The following is a 19,791-nucleotide window of genomic DNA, read 5'->3' on the forward strand; positions in this document are numbered from 1 at the left end:
AGCTTATGTCACTTCTTACATTTAAATGTACTTAAACATATCCAAGTTGATAAAAGTGTGTATGCATTAAGGCTAACATTAAGTATTATTATTGACTTGTAAGTTGTGTATTTGTAAATTTTGTTTATATTTACTTGTGCCAGCAGCAGATGGCGGATGCGAATTATATCATTCTGATATTTTTCTAATAATGTCTAATAGCATATTTGACATTTTCCATTTAAAGATGCTCCACCGCTGACAAATGGTATATTTTCACTATAAAAAAATAGGAGCAAACGATTTAGTATTTTTCTTCAGTTACAAAAGTTACTTACTTTACACCATTACCACCATCGAAAAGTTTGAGCTTCTAATTTTACTTCAAGTTAAAAATATGAAAAATAATTAATTGCATCCCGAAAAAAATCCGTGTCACTATATCCTATATGGAATGAAGTACTGATTGTGCATGTACCCAAGGCGAAAAAAATTATTTCATATCATTTTTTGTGTTGATTGGACTTAAATATACACGATTAATCACCAAGTATTGTTCAAATGATGAATATCATTTGTGCTCTGTCGGCGGTGGAGCATCTTTAAGTGCTAATTTAAAAACTGTGGTACACTGGTAAAAGAACTTTCTTGGGGTTTAGTTATTGCTAAATAAATATATGATTTCAGATGTATGGAAGGGATAAAGCAGAACAAAATCTTTTCTTCAAATCACGACCATTGAATGTTTTAAGGTCAACGGTTGTTATAACAACAACGCCAAATTTACAATTTATTTCGACTCATTAAAAGGTGTTTTTTATTTATCGGTATACATTAATATCACTTACCTGTGTAATCAAGTTTTGTAAAGTCTTCCCTGAAGCTACTGATGTTATGTCGATGGCAGAAAGAGGTGATCCATAATGAATCGATGGTTGATTTTGGGACTGCATAAACATCCGCTAAATTCCTCGCCGCATCGGCTACCATTTCCCTAGTCACAGAAATATTCTTTTCTTTCATTCCGGCGTACCAATCGGATAATGTTTCTTCCAGGTCGTGATGAAGACTTTCGTGTTCGGCTAATCGGCTAACTTTGCTCGGAGAGTCTGGTGAGCTCGACTCTATATAGAGTTTCCTTTTCTTTAAAATCTTAGAAACAGTAGTTCTGTCTATGCCAAATATCTGTGCAATTTCGCCTTGGGTAATTCTAGGACTTTCTTCGGCCATTTTTGATATTTTGCACTTGACTGAATAAGGAATATTCGTTCTTGTGCGTCTCATTGTAAACGACTGTCGGGAAATTTGACTTGTGTTGTCAAATATCGAGTTCAGATTACCAGACATTTGATTGTCAGTTTCATCATCACATATGTAGAGGTTTCGTTCCTGGTCTGAAATAGCCGATACACCAAGAACATTTGAATGTTCTATGAGAGACAATTGCGCTGCACCCAAACTAGCAGCACTGTTTGACGGATTTGGAATCATATTCAGATGAATGTTTGGTGCTCTACTATTACCGGACATTACCAGACTATTCGGTGAGGTACCGCTGGTATTCATCCCTATTTGACTATTAGGGACAGTACTACTTCCATGGACTCCCAGTCGGCTACCCGTGGACGTGATGCTTCCTGGCATAACGACACAGGGCATTGAGGAAGGGCTGTGGAACACTAGAGGAGCAGACGATTTGGTAATGATCTTTCTGTTTGGAGATGGAGCCACAGAGCTAGGGTTTGTTCGACTGTTGAGGTCCATTGTTGAATTTGCGTTCTGTAGACGACGACTATAATCACCATCAGGTCCTAACTGCTGTAGCAGGTTCCTTAGGGTTCTACGTGTGTGCTCGTCCATGGCCGGCGAAGTCGAAACCACCTGTCAACAAAATATAGCATTATTGTATCTGAAACATACATCACAACACAGTTGGACAAGACTACTCAAGTTGATATTTTTTGTCATTGTCACGCGTAAATTACTAGTTACTTCAGTATTTATAGTTAAATTTTTACCAGATATATTGCTTAGTATAATACTTATCCATTAGAGTAAAGATGCTCCACCGCTGACAAAAGGTATTTTTTCTCTATCAAAAACAGGAACACTCTTTAGTATTTTCTTCAGTTACAAAAGTTACTATTACTTTACACCATTACCACCATTGAAAAGTTTGAGCTTCTAATTTTACTTTTAAGTTAAAAATATAAAAAAATACTTATTTGCATCCCGAAAAAATTCCATGGCAATATATCCTATATAGAATGAAGGACTGATTGCGCATGCACCAAAAATAAAATCGATTATTTTATATTATTTTTTTGTGTGTATTAGACATATATATACACGATTAAACACCAATAATTGTTCAAATGATGAATATCATTTAAGCTCTGTCAGTGGTGGAGCATCTTTAAGTTTAATACATTTTATTCGTTATCATTTCCAGGAAATGGTTGAGTAAAAGAAGTTTTCAGTTTATTTTGATCCAATATATACGCATGACATTTAAATATTTGCCAAAAATTATAATAGCATGTTGCAATGAAAAACAAACAAGCAAACAAAATATGGCCCTACCAATGTAACAAAAGAATATGAAAAATTGTTTTCAACTTGACGATATCAATATGCTTTTACTTTTTTACTGTACAAAGTATAATGCCACGTTTATTTAATCTACCATATAATTCCATGTTCAACGTTTAGAACTCAGTATAAGTTGAGGAAAAAAACCCACACATTTGATATTCATATTTGAAATTTGGCTGACGGTTTATTCACACGAAAAGATCATCAATGTCTGATAATGATGTGTTTATTTGGATGTTTTGGTGTTTTAATTAGATATTAAATTATTAAAATATATATTCCTTCACTTTTTCATTATAATGAAAAACAAATAGCAAATGGTTGGAATGTTTCTTTAATCTTTATTCTATATGCACCTGACCTACCTTGATTTAAGTCAGATTTTAATACCATTTTCTCTTGTAAAACTATTTCATTTTGATGTGTGAGGCTAAACTCAATACAACAAGTGTTTATTTCTGGGACAATCTTCTATTTGATCTCTCATCAGAATCCCACTCAAAAATGTCCTATTAGAGGGAAAATACTTACAACTTACAAATTTCATCTGAATTACAATTTATTACAATCACAATACAATGTATTATCGTATTTAGATTGGTAGATATTGAAATTTGTATTTTGATATAGTCACACTATGAAAAATTTAATTAGCCAATTTCTAAGATTAGTTAATAAGTAAAATTATAGTTCAGTGTTAAATATCAACGTATTTTTTTAAAATATATTTATGATTATTATTTAAAACCTAAAACTAAAACTCTACTATATAACTTACATATCCACGTCAGTGATAGTCTTAAGGTCCTTTACAAAAATTGTGAATTTATAATGACCCTGGGTCTCTAACTATATTTTTATATTGAGAAAACTCTTTTTTGCACATTATTTGGTCATTTGTAATAGGAAATGAGTCAAATATTGTCAGAATTAATCCCCGGATTATGCATGTATTTTTTTTTATTATTAGCCTGAGATAGCATTTAATATCATATCCACATTAGTTCTGGCCGACCCCCTGGGGGCAGAGGGGCGGGGCTAAAAAAGGGTCAAATAGGCTAAAACTTCAAAAATCTTCTTCTGAAATTCTGGAAATGGTAGAAACAAATACTTTTCATAAATAGAAAGGTCCTTAAGGTCCTTTACAAAAATTGTGAATTATATGACCCTGGGGTCTCACATTTCCCCCTGGGGAGGGGTCAAGTTTACTATAGTTTATATAGGGAAAAACACATTTATGAGCATTTTTTGCTCAATTTTCATTTGAAACGAGTCAAACTTGGTTAGAATTATTAGGCTGAGATAGCATTTTAATATCATATCCATATTGGTCCTGGCCGACCTCCTGGGGGCAGAGGGGCGGGGCCAAAAAAGGTCAAATAGGCTAAAACTTCAAAAATATTCTTTTAAAATTCTGGAAATGGTATAATCAAATACACTTTATAGATAAAAAGGTCTTAAAGTTTGTTTATTAAAATTGTAAATCATATGACCCTGGATCTCCTGTTTCCCCTTGGGGAGGGGGTCAAGTTTACAATAGTTTATATAGGAAAAACACATTAATGAGCATTTTTTTGCTGAATTTTCATAGGAAATGAGTCAAACTTGGTTAGAATTATTAGCCTGAGATAGCATTTTAATATCATATCCACATTGGTCCTGGCCGACCCCCTGGGGGTAGAGGGGCGGGGCTAAAAAAGGGTCAAATAGGCTGAAACTTCAAAAATCTTCTAAAATTCTGGATATAATAGAATCAAATAATTATAGATGGAAAAGGTCTTCAGGTGTTTTATAAAAACTGTGAATTATATGACCTTGGGGTCTTACGTTACCCCCTGGGGAGGGGTCAAGTTTACTTTAGTTTATAAGGAAATACATATTGTTTATTTATGCATTTCAAATAATACAGCAAAATATCTTCATAGTCTAAAAAGGTCAAATTTATAAATCACTGACCAACTTCAAGGCCCAGCATATAGTGTTTATATGTCTTTAATTTGTTTTATTATTTGTTTCATTATATATTCTAACTCAGGTGAAATAAATTATGTTGCTAATTTGTCCAAACTTAAACTAACGTGTCAGGCCCAAAGGCACATGGCCTACATGTATGTGACAACACAAGTTTGGGATAAATACCAAACACTACTCCCCGTGATGTGTATTAACATTGTGATATGTATAGGGATATATATATACTGTTTACCATGTGGATATTACATCAGTATATCATTTATTAGGATAATTAATGTAGTCACAAGTGATAGAAATCGACTGTGTTGATGTGTGTTTAAGTGTATGTGTATGTGTGTGTATGAGTAATTTCATTAGTACATCGAGACTACAACCGTTTTCAGTTGATCACGTGATATACGAATGGAGTTCTCTGTGTGCCAGCTAGCCCATAGTCACGCATTTCACATTTCTCGTTAGCGCTGTCTGCTCCGTGGTAGTTGTAATTATATGTTACGTTTTATGTTCATCTAAAATATAAATATACACATACCTTAAAGTTTCCTACTCGACGTCAGTGGCGGCTATTTCTTCTGGTTTCTCTGTTGTCATCTGGGCTTTTACATCCACACAAAATGTGCCTAGGCAGAGGTCAATGAAGGGGAGGTGTATATCACACACCGTTCACACATTGTACAGTTTTAATGCTTTTCTTGTGAACATCACTGTTTCTTTTCACTTTAAAATGTCACATGCCAATGCTTAGTAAATTATCTTGTAATATATGTCTCAACAACGTTTTATTTTGGTTGTGCTATTTTGGTATTTGAGCTAGGCAAGATGTGATTATCCCCGTCGAGGGCCCCAACATGTAGCACACAGGGTCGGTGAATCACATGGTCTGTCAGGACTGGGAAATGTGATAAGTTGACAGCTGTTGTTCACTGTGATCGCAGGTTTAGTCGCTATCAACATATAGCTATAAATAGAACAGTGGCTACAACGCTGTACACATACAGGTTACATGTGTATATATATATACTGCCACGGCTTATTATAAATATATGTCGGATTACAAATGTGGGAATCAATAGAGATGTTATTTAAAACTCAAGCATTGCCTTCAAGTCGTATTGGGTTCCATCGCAATATACACCCAGCTTATACAAGAAACTATTCATGGATGATCATCAAACTATACATATGCATACAGGGGATATTCTTGACCAAATGTCTAATTTTCCTGAGCAAGTATTCAAAACAGGTCCCAACCTCAGTTCTACATTATGGACCCTCGATACCCCAGGAGTTCCTTTAACCAGATATTTATGATTATTATTTAAATCTCTACTATAACTTATGTTATATCCACGTCAGTGATAGAAACCTGGATTATGCACTAACCTTTTATTTCCATATTTGATTAAATAACACTGTCTGAGCCTATGATAATGCAGAGATTTATGTACTAGCTAACTATAGCTGGGTATTGTTCATTTTCATAATTATTGTTGTTAATATTTATATCTAGAGCCTGATTGTATTCGCATACAGCACATTCAGTTTTGCGATAACATATAACAGGGGTGGATAATACTACATATAGATATGGAGGATGCGTCAGATGGTAAAGACAATTTATTTTTAATTAATAAATAGGTGCATTAAAATACACACATTGCTGTTGTGTTTATTAAATTTCATTGACTTTTTTCTTAACAAAATATCAGCTCTGAAAACACAGCTCTCAGGTAAGTTGTTGAATTCCAGATGGCAGCTATACTTTGACCATTTGGTTTACCTATATATAATATAATACTTTAATGATTAGATGTTTTGGTATGGTCATTCGAACATTTGTGTAGGCAAAAGAAATAAAATTTTAAATGGTTGACTGCTTTTATCTTTATTATTTATGTAATTACCTTATGTATAATACTAATTTAGCCAGATTAACTACTTTTTTTCCTCCATAGAAACATTTTATTCAATATACCATGTAAATAATATATTTGCCTACCTCATCTAGATTAAAGTGAACAGTCGGTCAAGGATGGCTTAAGTCGGTAAAAATGGTGTGAATGTATCCAGTATAATTTCTTATGAAATGGAAAAATGAAATCTCTCGTCAAAATCTGTCTGCGTACGAAGAAATTGATTTAAAGTTTGTGAATTCTAAAACGTCCTCCCGGCTCACTATGTCCGTGGTTACATTTCCACGCAGCCTCGCTTTCAATGCTTTCAACTTTTCTTTACTTTAATGGTCAGAACTTGGACACTAAGCAGAACTTGACCGTCGTATTAATATGTGAGAACTTTTGGAAGGCCAATGAACGCATTTAGACTGGTTTTCTTTGCCCAACTATTCACTTTAAATGTTAGTTTAATGTTGATAGACAAACTTTAGAAAAACATATTTCATTTGTTTAGATCCATCTGTCTAAGTCACTATTTTCGGGACGATTTCTATAGGATCACAAATATTTGTTTTAGAACAATTTTACCTGATGGTCGTTTGAATTATGTTGATAAACCTTTTTAAAAATAATTTTAAATGAAAATTTATTTAAAATTATTTTGTTTTGGCCATATTAGAGGAAAGAACAGAAGGCCCATAGGGCCTGTATCGCTCACCTGGTTTGTAATGCAAAGTAATGTTCTGAATACAAGTTCATTGCTTCTTTTCTGAAGGAATTTGAATATTTACCTCTGATTCCCCTATTGGGCTCCACTCTTGCTGCTCCAGGGGGTCAAAGCCAAAATTTATACGAATTCTGTTAACACCAATGATGTTTCTGGGCCAAATTTGGTTAAAATCCAAGCAGAGCTATTATATGACTAGCAGCGATTTATAGGATTTACCGCTATTTCCCATATTGGGCCCTGCCCCTCCTGCCCTGGGGGGTCAGAGCCAAAATTTATACAAATTCTATTCCCCTTCCCACAAGGATGTTTGTGGCCAAATTTGGTTTCAATCAATGCAGAACTCTAGTACAAGTAGAAATTTTTAGGATTTACCTCTATTTCCATTATTGGGACCCGCCCCTCCTGCCCCCGGGGGGTCAGAGCCAAAATTTATACAAGTTCTGTTCCCCTTCCCCCAAGGATGTTTCTGGCTAAAAGTTGGTTACAATCGATGCAGAACTCTATGACAAGTAGCGATTTATAGGATTTACCTCTATTTCCCCTATTGGGCATCGCTATTCTGTCCCTAGGGGAGGGAGGGTGGGGGTGGGGCAGGTGAGCTGTAAAAAGGTATTTATCAAATTTCACTTAAAAATATTACAATGACACTACTAAAATTAAAATACAGCCCCCTTCAAAATACTCTATTTTTTATATTTCATTTTATAGATTTAACGCTTCATTATACAAAGTTCTGATTACGAGTTTTTTTGTTTTAAATTTGCTACTTAATAGAAAATAAGATTTTTTCTGCAGTAGACATAAAATTGGCGGTCAGTGTACTAGATTTTTTGCTCCATCATACATAAAATGTTTGTCATTTCATTTTTCAGCATTATTGTTAAGACGATTAAAATGTTCAAAAAAGAAAGTCGCTAAGTCATGATATCATATTCAAATGCTTATTAGATTAAATACTAGGATTGACCCCTCTCACAAATACTACAGATATGAATTTGGTAAAGCTAAAAAATGTCGCACTTGCGATTTAAGTGTATATATATTGAAGTAAAGAAATGGTGCAATATCGACTCACTACAAAACAAAAGACGCACACATTTTCATGGCAGTCAAATGTGTCATTTCTTAATATTTTGTATAAAAATCTATAAACAATAAAAGTCTTCATTTTGACACGTTTGCCATCCAGCTTGTTACAAGCCGAGGTAATTATTGGTGTTTTTTTTTGGTGAAAATCATGAAAACTCTTAATGTCTAAACGAGACTTGGACGAGACTGGAACCTCACCAGAGACGATCCTTAATACATTGGTTCTGGATAACAACGAAGTAATATAAAAAGAATTTGTTGTTTGATAAATAACTCTTCGTGTCAATAAATGTTTCTAGTTAGAAAAGGTATTTAATTCTCCTTCTGTATTCGATTCTTTTCTTAATCAGATGAGGGATCATAGCCCTTAATATTGTCTTTGTAATTAAACATCAAAAAAGAGTTATAACTAAGGTTGCAATTGTATAATGTCAAATGTATTATTTGTAATGTTATTTTATGGTACCCTTGTTTTTATAATTGAGCTTCAAAGAAAGAGTTGGAATCAACTAAAATGAAACACAGTGAGATATCGGACAAGCTGATGGAGAGAAACAGACAGTATCAAAAGCTACAGGTAACGATCGTTTATTTTGCATTTTTATTATTGTTTATTTATATTGATAGGTATTTTACAGCGCGATGATTAAATCTCTTCTTTTAAGTTTAGTATATGTTGACATTGAACCTCCCACGAAACCCCCCTCTCCCATCTGCATTACTATATTTTGTATACTATAAATACGTAAAGGCATGCCATTTTTCCAATGTTGCATTAGGATACATTTATATGTGTGCACAATTTCTTGAGATTTCATTATCTTTGAAATGTTTGATACAAATGGACCACTTAACATACTAAGAAAAGACTTGTCACAACACCGATAGCAAATCAGTAAAAATCACATATCAGTCACCATTATATCATTAATATTTGTCACGTTTTATATTTGTAGTGATGATATCTGTGCTTGGGATGCACACCTCTGAGAAGTCAAAATTTTCTTGTATTAAACTTTTTCCCCGGTATAGATTTTTGGAAATAGGAGTTCCTACCATTGAAGAAAATGGAAGAAAAAACGTGTCCGAGTGCTCATTTTTGAGCTACTGTCGCTCAAAGATACGTTATTGACAAAATATTGTATTTTATGGGAATTTTGCCGTTTTTACCATATACACCGGAGATTAACACCACAATTTCTTTGAGAGGTGTTTGATGTGCATGGATGTTTGCAAAATTAATTTCCAGTGACCTCCTTTAAAAATATAATAGTTATGCTCAATAAGACTCATATTTTAAGGTCATCTGACCGAAGGTCAGAAGGTCAGATGACCTTTTGTCATCTTGTTTCGTTCGTCGTCGTGCGCCGTCCGCCGCGCGCCGTGCGTCGTGCGTAAGACTATTTATATTTATATAAAAGCCTACTCCTCCTTAACCCTTGAGTGAATTACATCCATATTTGGTGTGAATCTTCATTGGGGAAGAACAATCATATTTTATATAAATGACTCCTAGGGGCAGAGGGCCGATGCGCCAAAAGGGGAATTTTTCTTAATTTAAGCTTTAAAATCCTACTCCTCCATCCTTGGATGGATTTCACCCATATTTGGAGTGAAACATCATTTTTGTGTCGCCTGCAACGCAAGGGCGACACTTAGGTATCACGGTGTCGGCGTCCGGGAAATGGTTTCCGTGCGATAACTTAAGTATTTATTGTTCGATTTTAACCAAACTTGGTATATAGCTTTAGATCAATGAGATCTCATATAAGTTCGATAATGGTCAAAATCCGTCAATATTTGCAAGAGTTACGGGACTTTAATATTGTCAAAACAGATAAATCCGCGGTTTCCGCTCGATAACTGAAATATTTATTGTTCAATTTCAATCAAACTGTATAAATTGTTTTATATCAATGAGGTCTCGAATGGGTTGAATAATGGTCAAAATCCGTCAATATTTACAAGAGTTACGGGACTTTAAAGATGCTCCATCGCTGACAAATGGTATTTTTCACTATCAAAAACAGAAGCTGACGATTTAGTATTTTTCTTCAGTTACAAAAGTTACTTACTTTACACCATTACCACCATTGAACAATTTGAGCTTCTAATTTTACTTAAAGTTAAAAATATGAAAAATAATTAATTGCATCCCGAAAAAATTTTGTGGCACTATATCCTATATGGAATGAAGTACTGATTGCGCAAAGGCAAACTAAATTATTTAATATTATTTTCTGTGTTAATTAGACATATATATACACGATTTAACACCGATTATTGTTCAAATGATGAATATCATTTATGCTCTGTTGGCGGTGGAGCATCTTTAAAATCCTCAAAACAGAAAAATCCGTGGTTTCCGCTCGTTAACTTAAATATCTATCGTCCAATTTCATCCAAATTTTATGAAATGTTTTATATCATTGAGATCTCGGATGGGTTGAATAATGGTCAAAATCCGTCAATATTTGCAAGAGTTATGGGACTTTAAAATCCTCAAAACATAAAAATCCATGGCTTCCGCTCGATAGCTTTAGTATTTATTGTCCGATTTCGACCAAATTTGGTATGTTGCTTTATGTCAACGACATCTTAGATGGGTTCGATAGTTCTCGAAATCAGTCAATATTTGCAAGAGTTACGGGACTTGATAACTTCACCTTATTATTAACAATATTTACAACTGTAAAATAACTATTTTTTGTGTGATGCTGTGCAGGCGACACATCCACTTCCGTGGAATTCTTGTTTATATAGATGAGCCTGGTTCGAATCCTAGGGGCTGAGTGATGGGGCCGAAAAAAGGGGAAATTTTCTAAATTTTAGCTTTAAAATCCTACTCCTCCTTCATCCTTGGATGGATAGCAACCAAATTTGTTTTGAAACATGTTTTGGAAAGGTTGATCATATTTTATATAAATGAGTCTGCTCCGACCCTAGGGGCTTAGGGGCGGGGCCCCAAAAGGGGATAATTTCTTAATTTAAGCTTTAAAATCCTACTCCTCCTTCATCCTTGCATGGATTTCATCCATATTCGGTGACATCATTCGGGAAGGACAATCATATCTTATATAAATGAGAATGCTCCCATCCCTAGGGGCTGAGTGGTGGGGCCCCAAAAGGGGAAATTTTCTTCATTTAGCTTAAAAATCCTACTGCGTATTCATCCTTGGATGGATGACCATCATATCTAGTTTGAAACATTGTTTGGAAAAGGCAAACACATTTTATGTGAATGAGCCTGCTCCGGCACCTAGCAGCTGAGTGGTTGGCCCCAAAAGGCCAAATTTTCTTAATTCTAGCTTTAAAATCCTACCTCTCCTTCATCCTTGGATGGATTTTATCCATATTTGGTGTGAAACATCATGGGGAAGGGCAATCATATCTTATATAAAGGAGTTAGTCTGACCCAGAGGGGCAGGGCCCCAAAAGGGAAAGTTTTCATAATTTTAGCTTTAAAATCCTACTCCTCCTTAACCCTTGGATGGATGGCAACTGGTTTGAAGCATTGTTGGGCAATCATATTTGATATAAATGAGCTTGCTCCAACACCTAAGGACCGAAGGGTAAGGCACAAAAAGGGGAAATTTTCTTAATTTTAGCTTTAAAATCCTACTCCTCCGTAACTCTTGAGTGGATTTCACCCATATTTGGTGTGAAACATCATAGGGGCAGGACAATCATATCTTATATAAACGAGTTATGTCCGACCCCTGGGGACAGAAGGGGGAACTTTTGGTGAGGACAATAATATTTTATAAAGAACCGAGGTAAGACCCATGGGGATAGAACGGCGGGGTCCAAAATGGGAGCTTTGCTGAATTTTGGCTTTAAAATCTGACTCCTCCTTAATCCTTGAATGGGTTACAATTATTTATGGATGAAGGGCTACCAAGTTTAAATTTGCTCAACAAATGACCATTACCTGTTTCAGAACTTTATACTGTGACTTTGCTGTTTTGTACCATAAGTCAGATGACCGTTAAGGCCCATGGGCCTCTTGTTTCTCAGAATAACGACATGTGCTACCCTTTCCCCTTAATTTTGAGATACAAAATGCACCATTTTTAGCGATTTTTGGTGGTTTTTCTGGTATTAAAATTTTTGAAATATTTTGCATATCAATAGGGAAAAGGTTGCTCTTTCTAAATCAGGCAGAAAAATATAGGGGTCCATATAGTCCATATGCTCACTCCCCCATTTCAATATCTGTTATTTTTCAATATTTTTGAGTAAAAATAAAGTGCTTGAATAACCATTTTATGTTTAAGTAAAATGACAAAAACGTATCATTTCACACATTAATGCTTAATATTTAATTACCACGATACTAGTCAAGAATTACAGCAATAAATGGAGAGAAAAAAACTAGCTCGATACAGCTAAAAATACTGGTGCAGTGTTGATTTAATTAATAACAATTTAAGCAAAAATGGTAAAACTGTGGCTCTACTCAAAGGGAAAAAGGCATATTTTCAAAATGGCCGCCAAATGGGTCATTTCTTAATTATGATTTATGTCGAAACGAGACTCAAACATCAGAAAGATACATCCTTAAATGCAAAATGAAAACCATGCCCATGCGATATAAATTCATTTACTAACAATGGTTCTTACGATTTAAAAGTAATAAAACAGTATCTGTATGTGTATTTTGAAGTAGAACCAGTTAACCTGGTTGTGTAATGTCTCTCCCCTGTAGTCTCTTTATGACGCCATGCGAAGGAAGTGTATTACACCCATGTCATTCGAGGGCAACTCTGGGGACGCCACACCAACACTGACACCAAAACACAGAAAGAGAATTCCAAGCCAAAGTTTTACTATGCCACTATCGTCAGGCGACGGTAAGTGTCATCGGCCTGTTTTCGGGTATTGATTACAGTTTTACGAGTAAGAACAAGACATATTAACACTATTTTTAAATAAGATCATGATTTGTTTTTGTGAACATTGTTTCTTTCAAGGCTATTTGCAATCTTTTTTGTGTTTTTTTAATTATCATTTGTAAATATAATCTGGCTTTCTATGGAATGTATAATCCTTTCTATGGAATTATTAGTCCAGAAATTTCAGGGTGATTGGGTGAAGTTTAAGGTAACTTTTTAAAGAAAACAAAACTATTAAAACTATTAGTGTTCTCTTCCGGCTTTTTCCTTCACAAATTTTCACAAAAATTCTCTGAGTCATAGATCGTGAAAATGTCTTGGATAAATTCGAAAATTATGGTTATGGTTACCTTAAAACAATTGTAAGTGCAATTAACTGCTTCGTTTCTTTATGGATGAAGAGTTGTGGGGACTACGTGATATGAACATGTATTGTGTCTGCAATACTCAATATCGTTGTATTTGATCTGACATTTGTGACGTATTTCAATTGTTTTAAATACACGTAGTTCAAAATTGCAGATTGTAAATAGAACTTAGGCCATGGGCTAAGATGGTTCCACATGCATCTCCCTCCCACCAAATCTCCGAACCAATATGTTTTTTGAACCCTTATGACCCACTGATCACAAATCAAAATGTTAAGATTGCATAAGTTGGGATGAACTTCCGGTTATGACGTCATCAAGATGGCCGCCATCTCGAATTTCACTAAGAATTGAAAAATAGTCATAAATTTGACATTTTTCAACCGAAGTAGACAAATGAGGTAACAAAATGACCACAATAGAACAACAAATTCATATCAGGACCAAGTAATCAAATATATGTAATGATTTTTACGCAGGAAACGAAAAAATAGGATTTTAAACTCAAAAATGGTAATTTTTTAGCAATTTTTTTCATATTTGGCTTGACGCAGCAAAAATGTTTCCCGGAAGTTCATCCCAACTGATGCAATGTTTACATTTTGATTTGTGATCAGTGGGCCAAAAGGGTTCAGAAAAATATTGGTTCAGAGTTTGGGGGGGGGGGGGGTGCATGTTGGACCCTCCCAGCCCATGGCCTAACTGCATTGTCGGTTTCAAATACCGTGATGCATAATTCGTATCATAATTCACTCCATTATTTATTTCTGTTCGCTTGTAATTGTTACACTAAGTGCAATTCAGTCAAAATATGGCACTGTTCAAATATAACTTATATATGATTTTCAAAAATAAGAGATGAAGAAAATGTTAAAAGTCAAACATTATTATTCGTATTGAGCAAGTTATAGATCTTAGAAGCCTTTCGATTCATATTTAGCCATTTCGACGGAAGATAAACCGGATGTATTGTGTAGGGGTTTGTCAAACTGTTGATCGCTAGGTTCAAGGTGATCATTGGATTGGATAAGTGCTTCATGCACTATCCCGTACCAAGTTTATATATTTAGGATCTTAAATAAGAGTTCATTTCAAATGAAATTTTATTAAATGAGTTATTAAAAGAAGTTTTTATTTTTGAGAGTCTTGGCGAGACATCAGCCTTTGCTGACGTCACTTTATTTTTTCTATCACGACATTACAATGGATTTCCATTTTCCAGCACAGCCTATGGAAATCGCTCCACGTTAAAATACTCCAGTGACATATGCAAACCTTAAAACAGGAGCGAAATCAACCGGATTATGTGATAAATAACAACACTATTCTTTTGTTTCAGATATTCTTCGACAGCCAAACCAAGGCGATCATGTTCAACAACGGAAACCCACTAACTCCCCTCCAGAAAGTAGGTACTTGATTATCATAGGTTATAACGGTTTTGATTGGGTATATCATCGTCACTGCCTTGTTACTCAAACACTTGTTGTATAATGAAGATAATATCTGCGATCTAACTATATCTATATTAATTGTATGGTGTTTTCATATGGTGATAGTTATTATGATGTTTAAAGCCATTGCTATTACATGAAGCTTAAGTGAATGTATGTACCAGTTGTAGATTATCAACTTGATGAGCAATTTCGTGTTTCAGAGTATACTATAAATGGTTGTTTCTGTTACTTTATGGGATACTTTGTACATAAGTAATTGCGTCTTTTACTTCACATTCGACTTTGTACTATAAGTAATTGTATCTTTTACTTCACATTCGACTTTGTACTATAAGTAATTGTATCTTTTCCTTCACATTCGACTTTGTACTATAAGTAATTGTATCTTTTCCTTCACATTTGACTTTGTACATAAGTAATTGTGTCTTTTACTTCACATTCGACTTTGTACTATAAGTAATTGTATCTTTTCCTTCACATTTGACTTTGTACATAAGTAATTGTGTCTTTTACTTCACATTCGACTTTGTACTATAAGTAATTGTATCTTTTCCTTCACATTTGACTTTGTACATAAGTAATTGTATCTTTTCCTTCACATTTGACTTTGTACATAAGTAATTGTGTCTTTTTTCACATTCGACTTTGTACATAAGTAATTGTCTTTTACTTCACATTTGACTTTGTACATAAGTAATTGTATCTTTTCCTTCACATTTGACTTTGTACATAAGTAATTGTGTCTTTTACTTCACATTTCGACTTTGTACTATAAGTAATTGTTCTTTTCCTTCACATTGACTTGTACAAAATTTGTCTTTTACTCACATTCGACATGTACTATAAGTAATTGTATCTTTTCCTTCACATTTGACTTTGTACATAAGTAATTGTGTCTTTTACTTCACATTCGACTTTGTACTATAAGTAATTGTGTCTTTTCCTTCACATTTGACTTTGTACATAAGTAATTGTGTCTTTTACTTCACATTCGACTTTGTACTATAAGTAATTGTGTCTTTTCCTTCACATTTGACTTTGTACATAAGTAATTGTGTCTTTTACTTCACATTCGACTTTGTACATATATGTCAAATTTGTATCTTTTACTTCACATTGACTTTGTACATAAGTAATTGTGTCTTTTACTTCACATTCGACTTTGTACATAAGTAATTGTGTCTTTTACTTCACATTCGACTTTGTACATAAGTAATTGTGTCTTTTACTTCACATTCGACTTTGTATAAGTAATTGTGTCTTTTACTTCACATTTGACTTTGTACTATAAGTAATTGTGTCTTTTACTTCACATTTGACTTTGTACTATAAGTAATTGTATCTTTTCCTTCACATTTGACTTTGTACATAAGTAATTGTGTCTTTTACTTCACATTCGACTTTGTACTATAAGTAATTGTATCTTTTCCTTCACATTTGACTTTGTACATAAGTAATTGTGTCTTTTACTTCACATTCGACTTTGTACTATAAGTATTGTTCTTTTCTTCACATTGATTTGTACTAATGTATTGTCTTTTCTTCACATTTGACTTTGTACTATAAATGTGTCTCTTAATTGACTTGTCTTTTATGTTCTTCACATTTGACTTTGTACTATAAGTAATTGTGTCTTTACTTCACATTCGACTTTGTACTAATAATTTGTGTCTTTACTTCACATTGACTTTGTACATAATAACTAATTACATTGACTTGTACTATAAGTATTGTGTCTTTTACTTCACATTCGACTTTGTACTATAAGTAATTGTATCTTTTCCTTCACATTTGACTTTGTACATAAGTAATTGTGTCTTTTACTTCACATTTGACTTTGTACATAAGTAATTGTGTCTTTTACTTCACATTTGACTTTGTACATAAGTAATTGTGTCTTTTACTTCACATTCGACTTTGTACATAAGTAATTGTGTCTTTTACTTCACATTCGACTTTGTACATAAGTAATTGTGTCTTTTACTTCATCTTTTCTTCACATTTGACTGTACATAAGTAATTGTGTCTTTACTTTTGACTTAATTGTTCACTTCACATTTGACTTTGTACTATAAGTAATTGTGTCTTTTCCTTCACATTTGACTTTGTACATAAGTAATTGTGTCTTTTACTTCACATTCGACTTTGTACTATAAGTAATTGTATCTTTTCCTTCACATTTGACTTTGTACATAAGTAATTGTGTCTTTTACTTCACATTCGACTTTGTACTATAAGTAATTGTATCTTTTCCTTCACATTTGACTTTGTACATAAGTAATTGTGTCTTTTACTTCACATTCGACTTTGTACTATAAGTAATTGTGTCTTTTCCTTCACATTTGACTTTGTACATAAGTAATTGTGTCTTTTACTTCACATTCGACTTTGTACATAAGTAATTGTGTCTTTTACTTCACATTCGACTTTGTACTATAAGTAATTGTCTTTTACTTCACATTTGACACTTTGTACATAAGTAATTGTGTCTTTTACTTCACATTTGACTTTGTACTATAAGTAATTGTGTCTTTTCTTCACATTTGACTTTGTACATAAGTAATTGTGTCTTTTCTTCACATTGACTTTGTACTATAAGTAATTATTTGTCTTTTACTTCACATTCGACTTTGTACATAAGTAATTGTGTCTTTTACTTCACATTCGACTTTGTACATAAGTAATTGTGTCTTTTACTTCACATTCGACTTTGTACTATAAGTAATTGTGTCTTTTACTTCACATTTGACTTTGTACATAAGTAATTGTGTCTTTTACTTCACATTCGACTTTGTACATAAGTAATTGTGTCTTTTACTTCACATTCGACTTTGTACATAAGTAATTGTGTCTTTTACTTCACATTCGACTTTTATACTAATTGTGTCTTTTACTTCACATTTGACTTTGTACTATAAGTGATTGTGTCTTTTACTTCACATTTGACTTTGTACTATAAGTGATTGTGTCTTTTACTTCACATTTGACTTGTACTATAAGTGATTGTGTCTTTATTGACTTTGTACTATAAGTGATTGTGTCTTCTTCACATTTGACTTTGTACTATAAGTGATTGTGTCTTTTACTTCACATTTGACTTTGTACTATAAGTGATTGTGTCTCCTTCACATTTGACTTTGTACTATAAGTGATTGTGTCTTGTACTTCACATTTGACTTTGTACTATAAGTGATTGTGTCTCCTTCACATTTGACATTGTACTATAAGTGATTGTGTCTTTTACTTCACATTTGACTTTGTACTATAAGTGATTGTGTCTTGTACTTCACATTTGACTTTGTACTATAAGTGATTGTGTCTTTTTCACATTTGACTTTGTACTATAAGTGATTGTGTCTTTTTCACATTTGACTTTGTACTATAAGTGATTGTGTCTTGTACTTCACATTTGACTTTGTACTATAAGTGATTGTGTCTTTTACTTCACATTTGACTTTGTACTATAAGTGATTGTGTCTTGTACTTCACATTTGACTTTGTACTATAAGTGATTGTGTCTTGTACTTCACATTTGACTTTGTACTATAATTGATTGTGTCTTGTACTTCACATTTGACTTTGTACTATAAGTGAGTGTGTCTTGTACTTCACATTTGACTTTGTACTATTAATTGATTGTGTCTTGTACTTCACATTTGACTTTGTACTATAAGTGATTGTGTGTACTTCACATTTGACTTTGTACTATAAGTGATTGTGTCTTTACTTCACATTTGACTTTGTACTATATGATTTGTTTGTACTTCACATTTGACTTGTACTATATTGTGTCTTGTACTCGTTTTTCACATTTGACTTTGTACTATAATTGATTGTGTCTTGTACTTCACATTTGACTTTGTACTATAAGTGAGTGTGTCTTGTACTTCACATTTGACTTTGTACTATAAGTGAGTGTGTGTTTTACTTCACATTTGACTTTGTACTATAATTGATTGTGTGTCTTGTACTTCACATTTGACTTTGTGTTATAAGTGAGTGTGTCTTTTACTTCACATTTGACTTTGTACTATAAGTGATTGTGTCTTTTACTTCACATTTGACTTTGTACTATAAGTGATTGTGTCTTGTACTTCACATTTGACTTTGTACTATAAATGAGTGTGTCTTTTACTTTACAGGAGACTTTGTACTACGTCCAAACAGTACCCCAACGGTTGGGGAATGTTCAAATCATGCGGAGAAAAGCAGATTTAGTTTAAACTTCAAAACTTCGAGATGATCTCCCAGTGGACAAACTTCTACATGGCATTTGTTCAGAACCAACCCGCACAGAAATGTCTACTTGCCTCCCTATGGAAAAACATAATGATAAAAAGATACTGTGCTCGCTGCAAGCTTGTCTTTGATCGGACTTTGTTGTGTTAAAATTCGCATGTTTCAGAATGACAAATGGATCCTATTTCATTAAGCTGTAAAAATGCAACTCTATTAAAGCTCTAAAATTTACATCAATGCTTTTATTCATTGTTAATGATGGAAGTGTTCATGCTGACATGGTACAAACATATTTGCCAATGTCATTGTTTTTCTATAATAGTATATGTATATCTCAATTAAATCTAAATAGGTATGGATAAGTAGTATGATACTTATAGCTGAAACTCAATGACGGAATGGGTTTCACTTATCATCGAGTCAAAAAAATTTCACGCTACACATGACAGAAGTACATTATAAATAATTTACAGATTTTTTTTAACTTATCAATAGACACTACTTGTCAGGTCTTTTTCTTGTGACTCATTTTTTAATTGAGCAGTAACTTCACAAACTCGGAAATTTATA

General features: G+C 33.5%; 2 protein-coding genes across 3 annotated transcripts in view; one reads left to right on the plus strand and one right to left on the minus strand.

The window, feature by feature from the left end:
* LOC138320956 (serine-rich adhesin for platelets-like) overlaps window positions 1-5,216 on the minus strand; it is a 20,858-nt gene extending 15,642 nt beyond the window's left edge. For both annotated transcript variants that reach the window (XR_011208266.1, XM_069264284.1), the window contains exons 1-2: window positions 5,081-5,216; window positions 828-1,860 (exon numbers count right to left, since the gene is read on the minus strand). Coding sequence is in view for 1 of the 2 variants with exons in the window: in XM_069264284.1 (XP_069120385.1) it covers window positions 828-1,839 (1,012 nt within the window). In the remaining variant the exon portion in view is untranslated. The remainder of the gene's footprint in view (window positions 1-827; window positions 1,861-5,080) is intronic.
* LOC138320959 (E3 ubiquitin-protein ligase CCNB1IP1-like) overlaps window positions 1-19,454 on the plus strand; it is a 26,501-nt gene extending 7,047 nt beyond the window's left edge. The window contains exons 8-12 of the mRNA XM_069264289.1: window positions 6,258-6,278; window positions 8,748-8,839; window positions 12,971-13,115; window positions 14,865-14,933; window positions 19,125-19,454. Of these exons, the coding sequence (XP_069120390.1) occupies window positions 6,258-6,278; window positions 8,748-8,839; window positions 12,971-13,115; window positions 14,865-14,933; window positions 19,125-19,225 (428 nt within the window). The 3' untranslated portion in view covers window positions 19,226-19,454. The remainder of the gene's footprint in view (window positions 1-6,257; window positions 6,279-8,747; window positions 8,840-12,970; window positions 13,116-14,864; window positions 14,934-19,124) is intronic.
* The last annotated feature ends 337 nt before the right edge of the window (window positions 19,455-19,791 follow it).

This window comes from Argopecten irradians, chromosome 4, assembly GCF_041381155.1.
Source record: "Argopecten irradians isolate NY chromosome 4, Ai_NY, whole genome shotgun sequence".
In the NCBI taxonomy this organism is placed as follows: domain Eukaryota; kingdom Metazoa; phylum Mollusca; class Bivalvia; order Pectinida; family Pectinidae; genus Argopecten; species Argopecten irradians.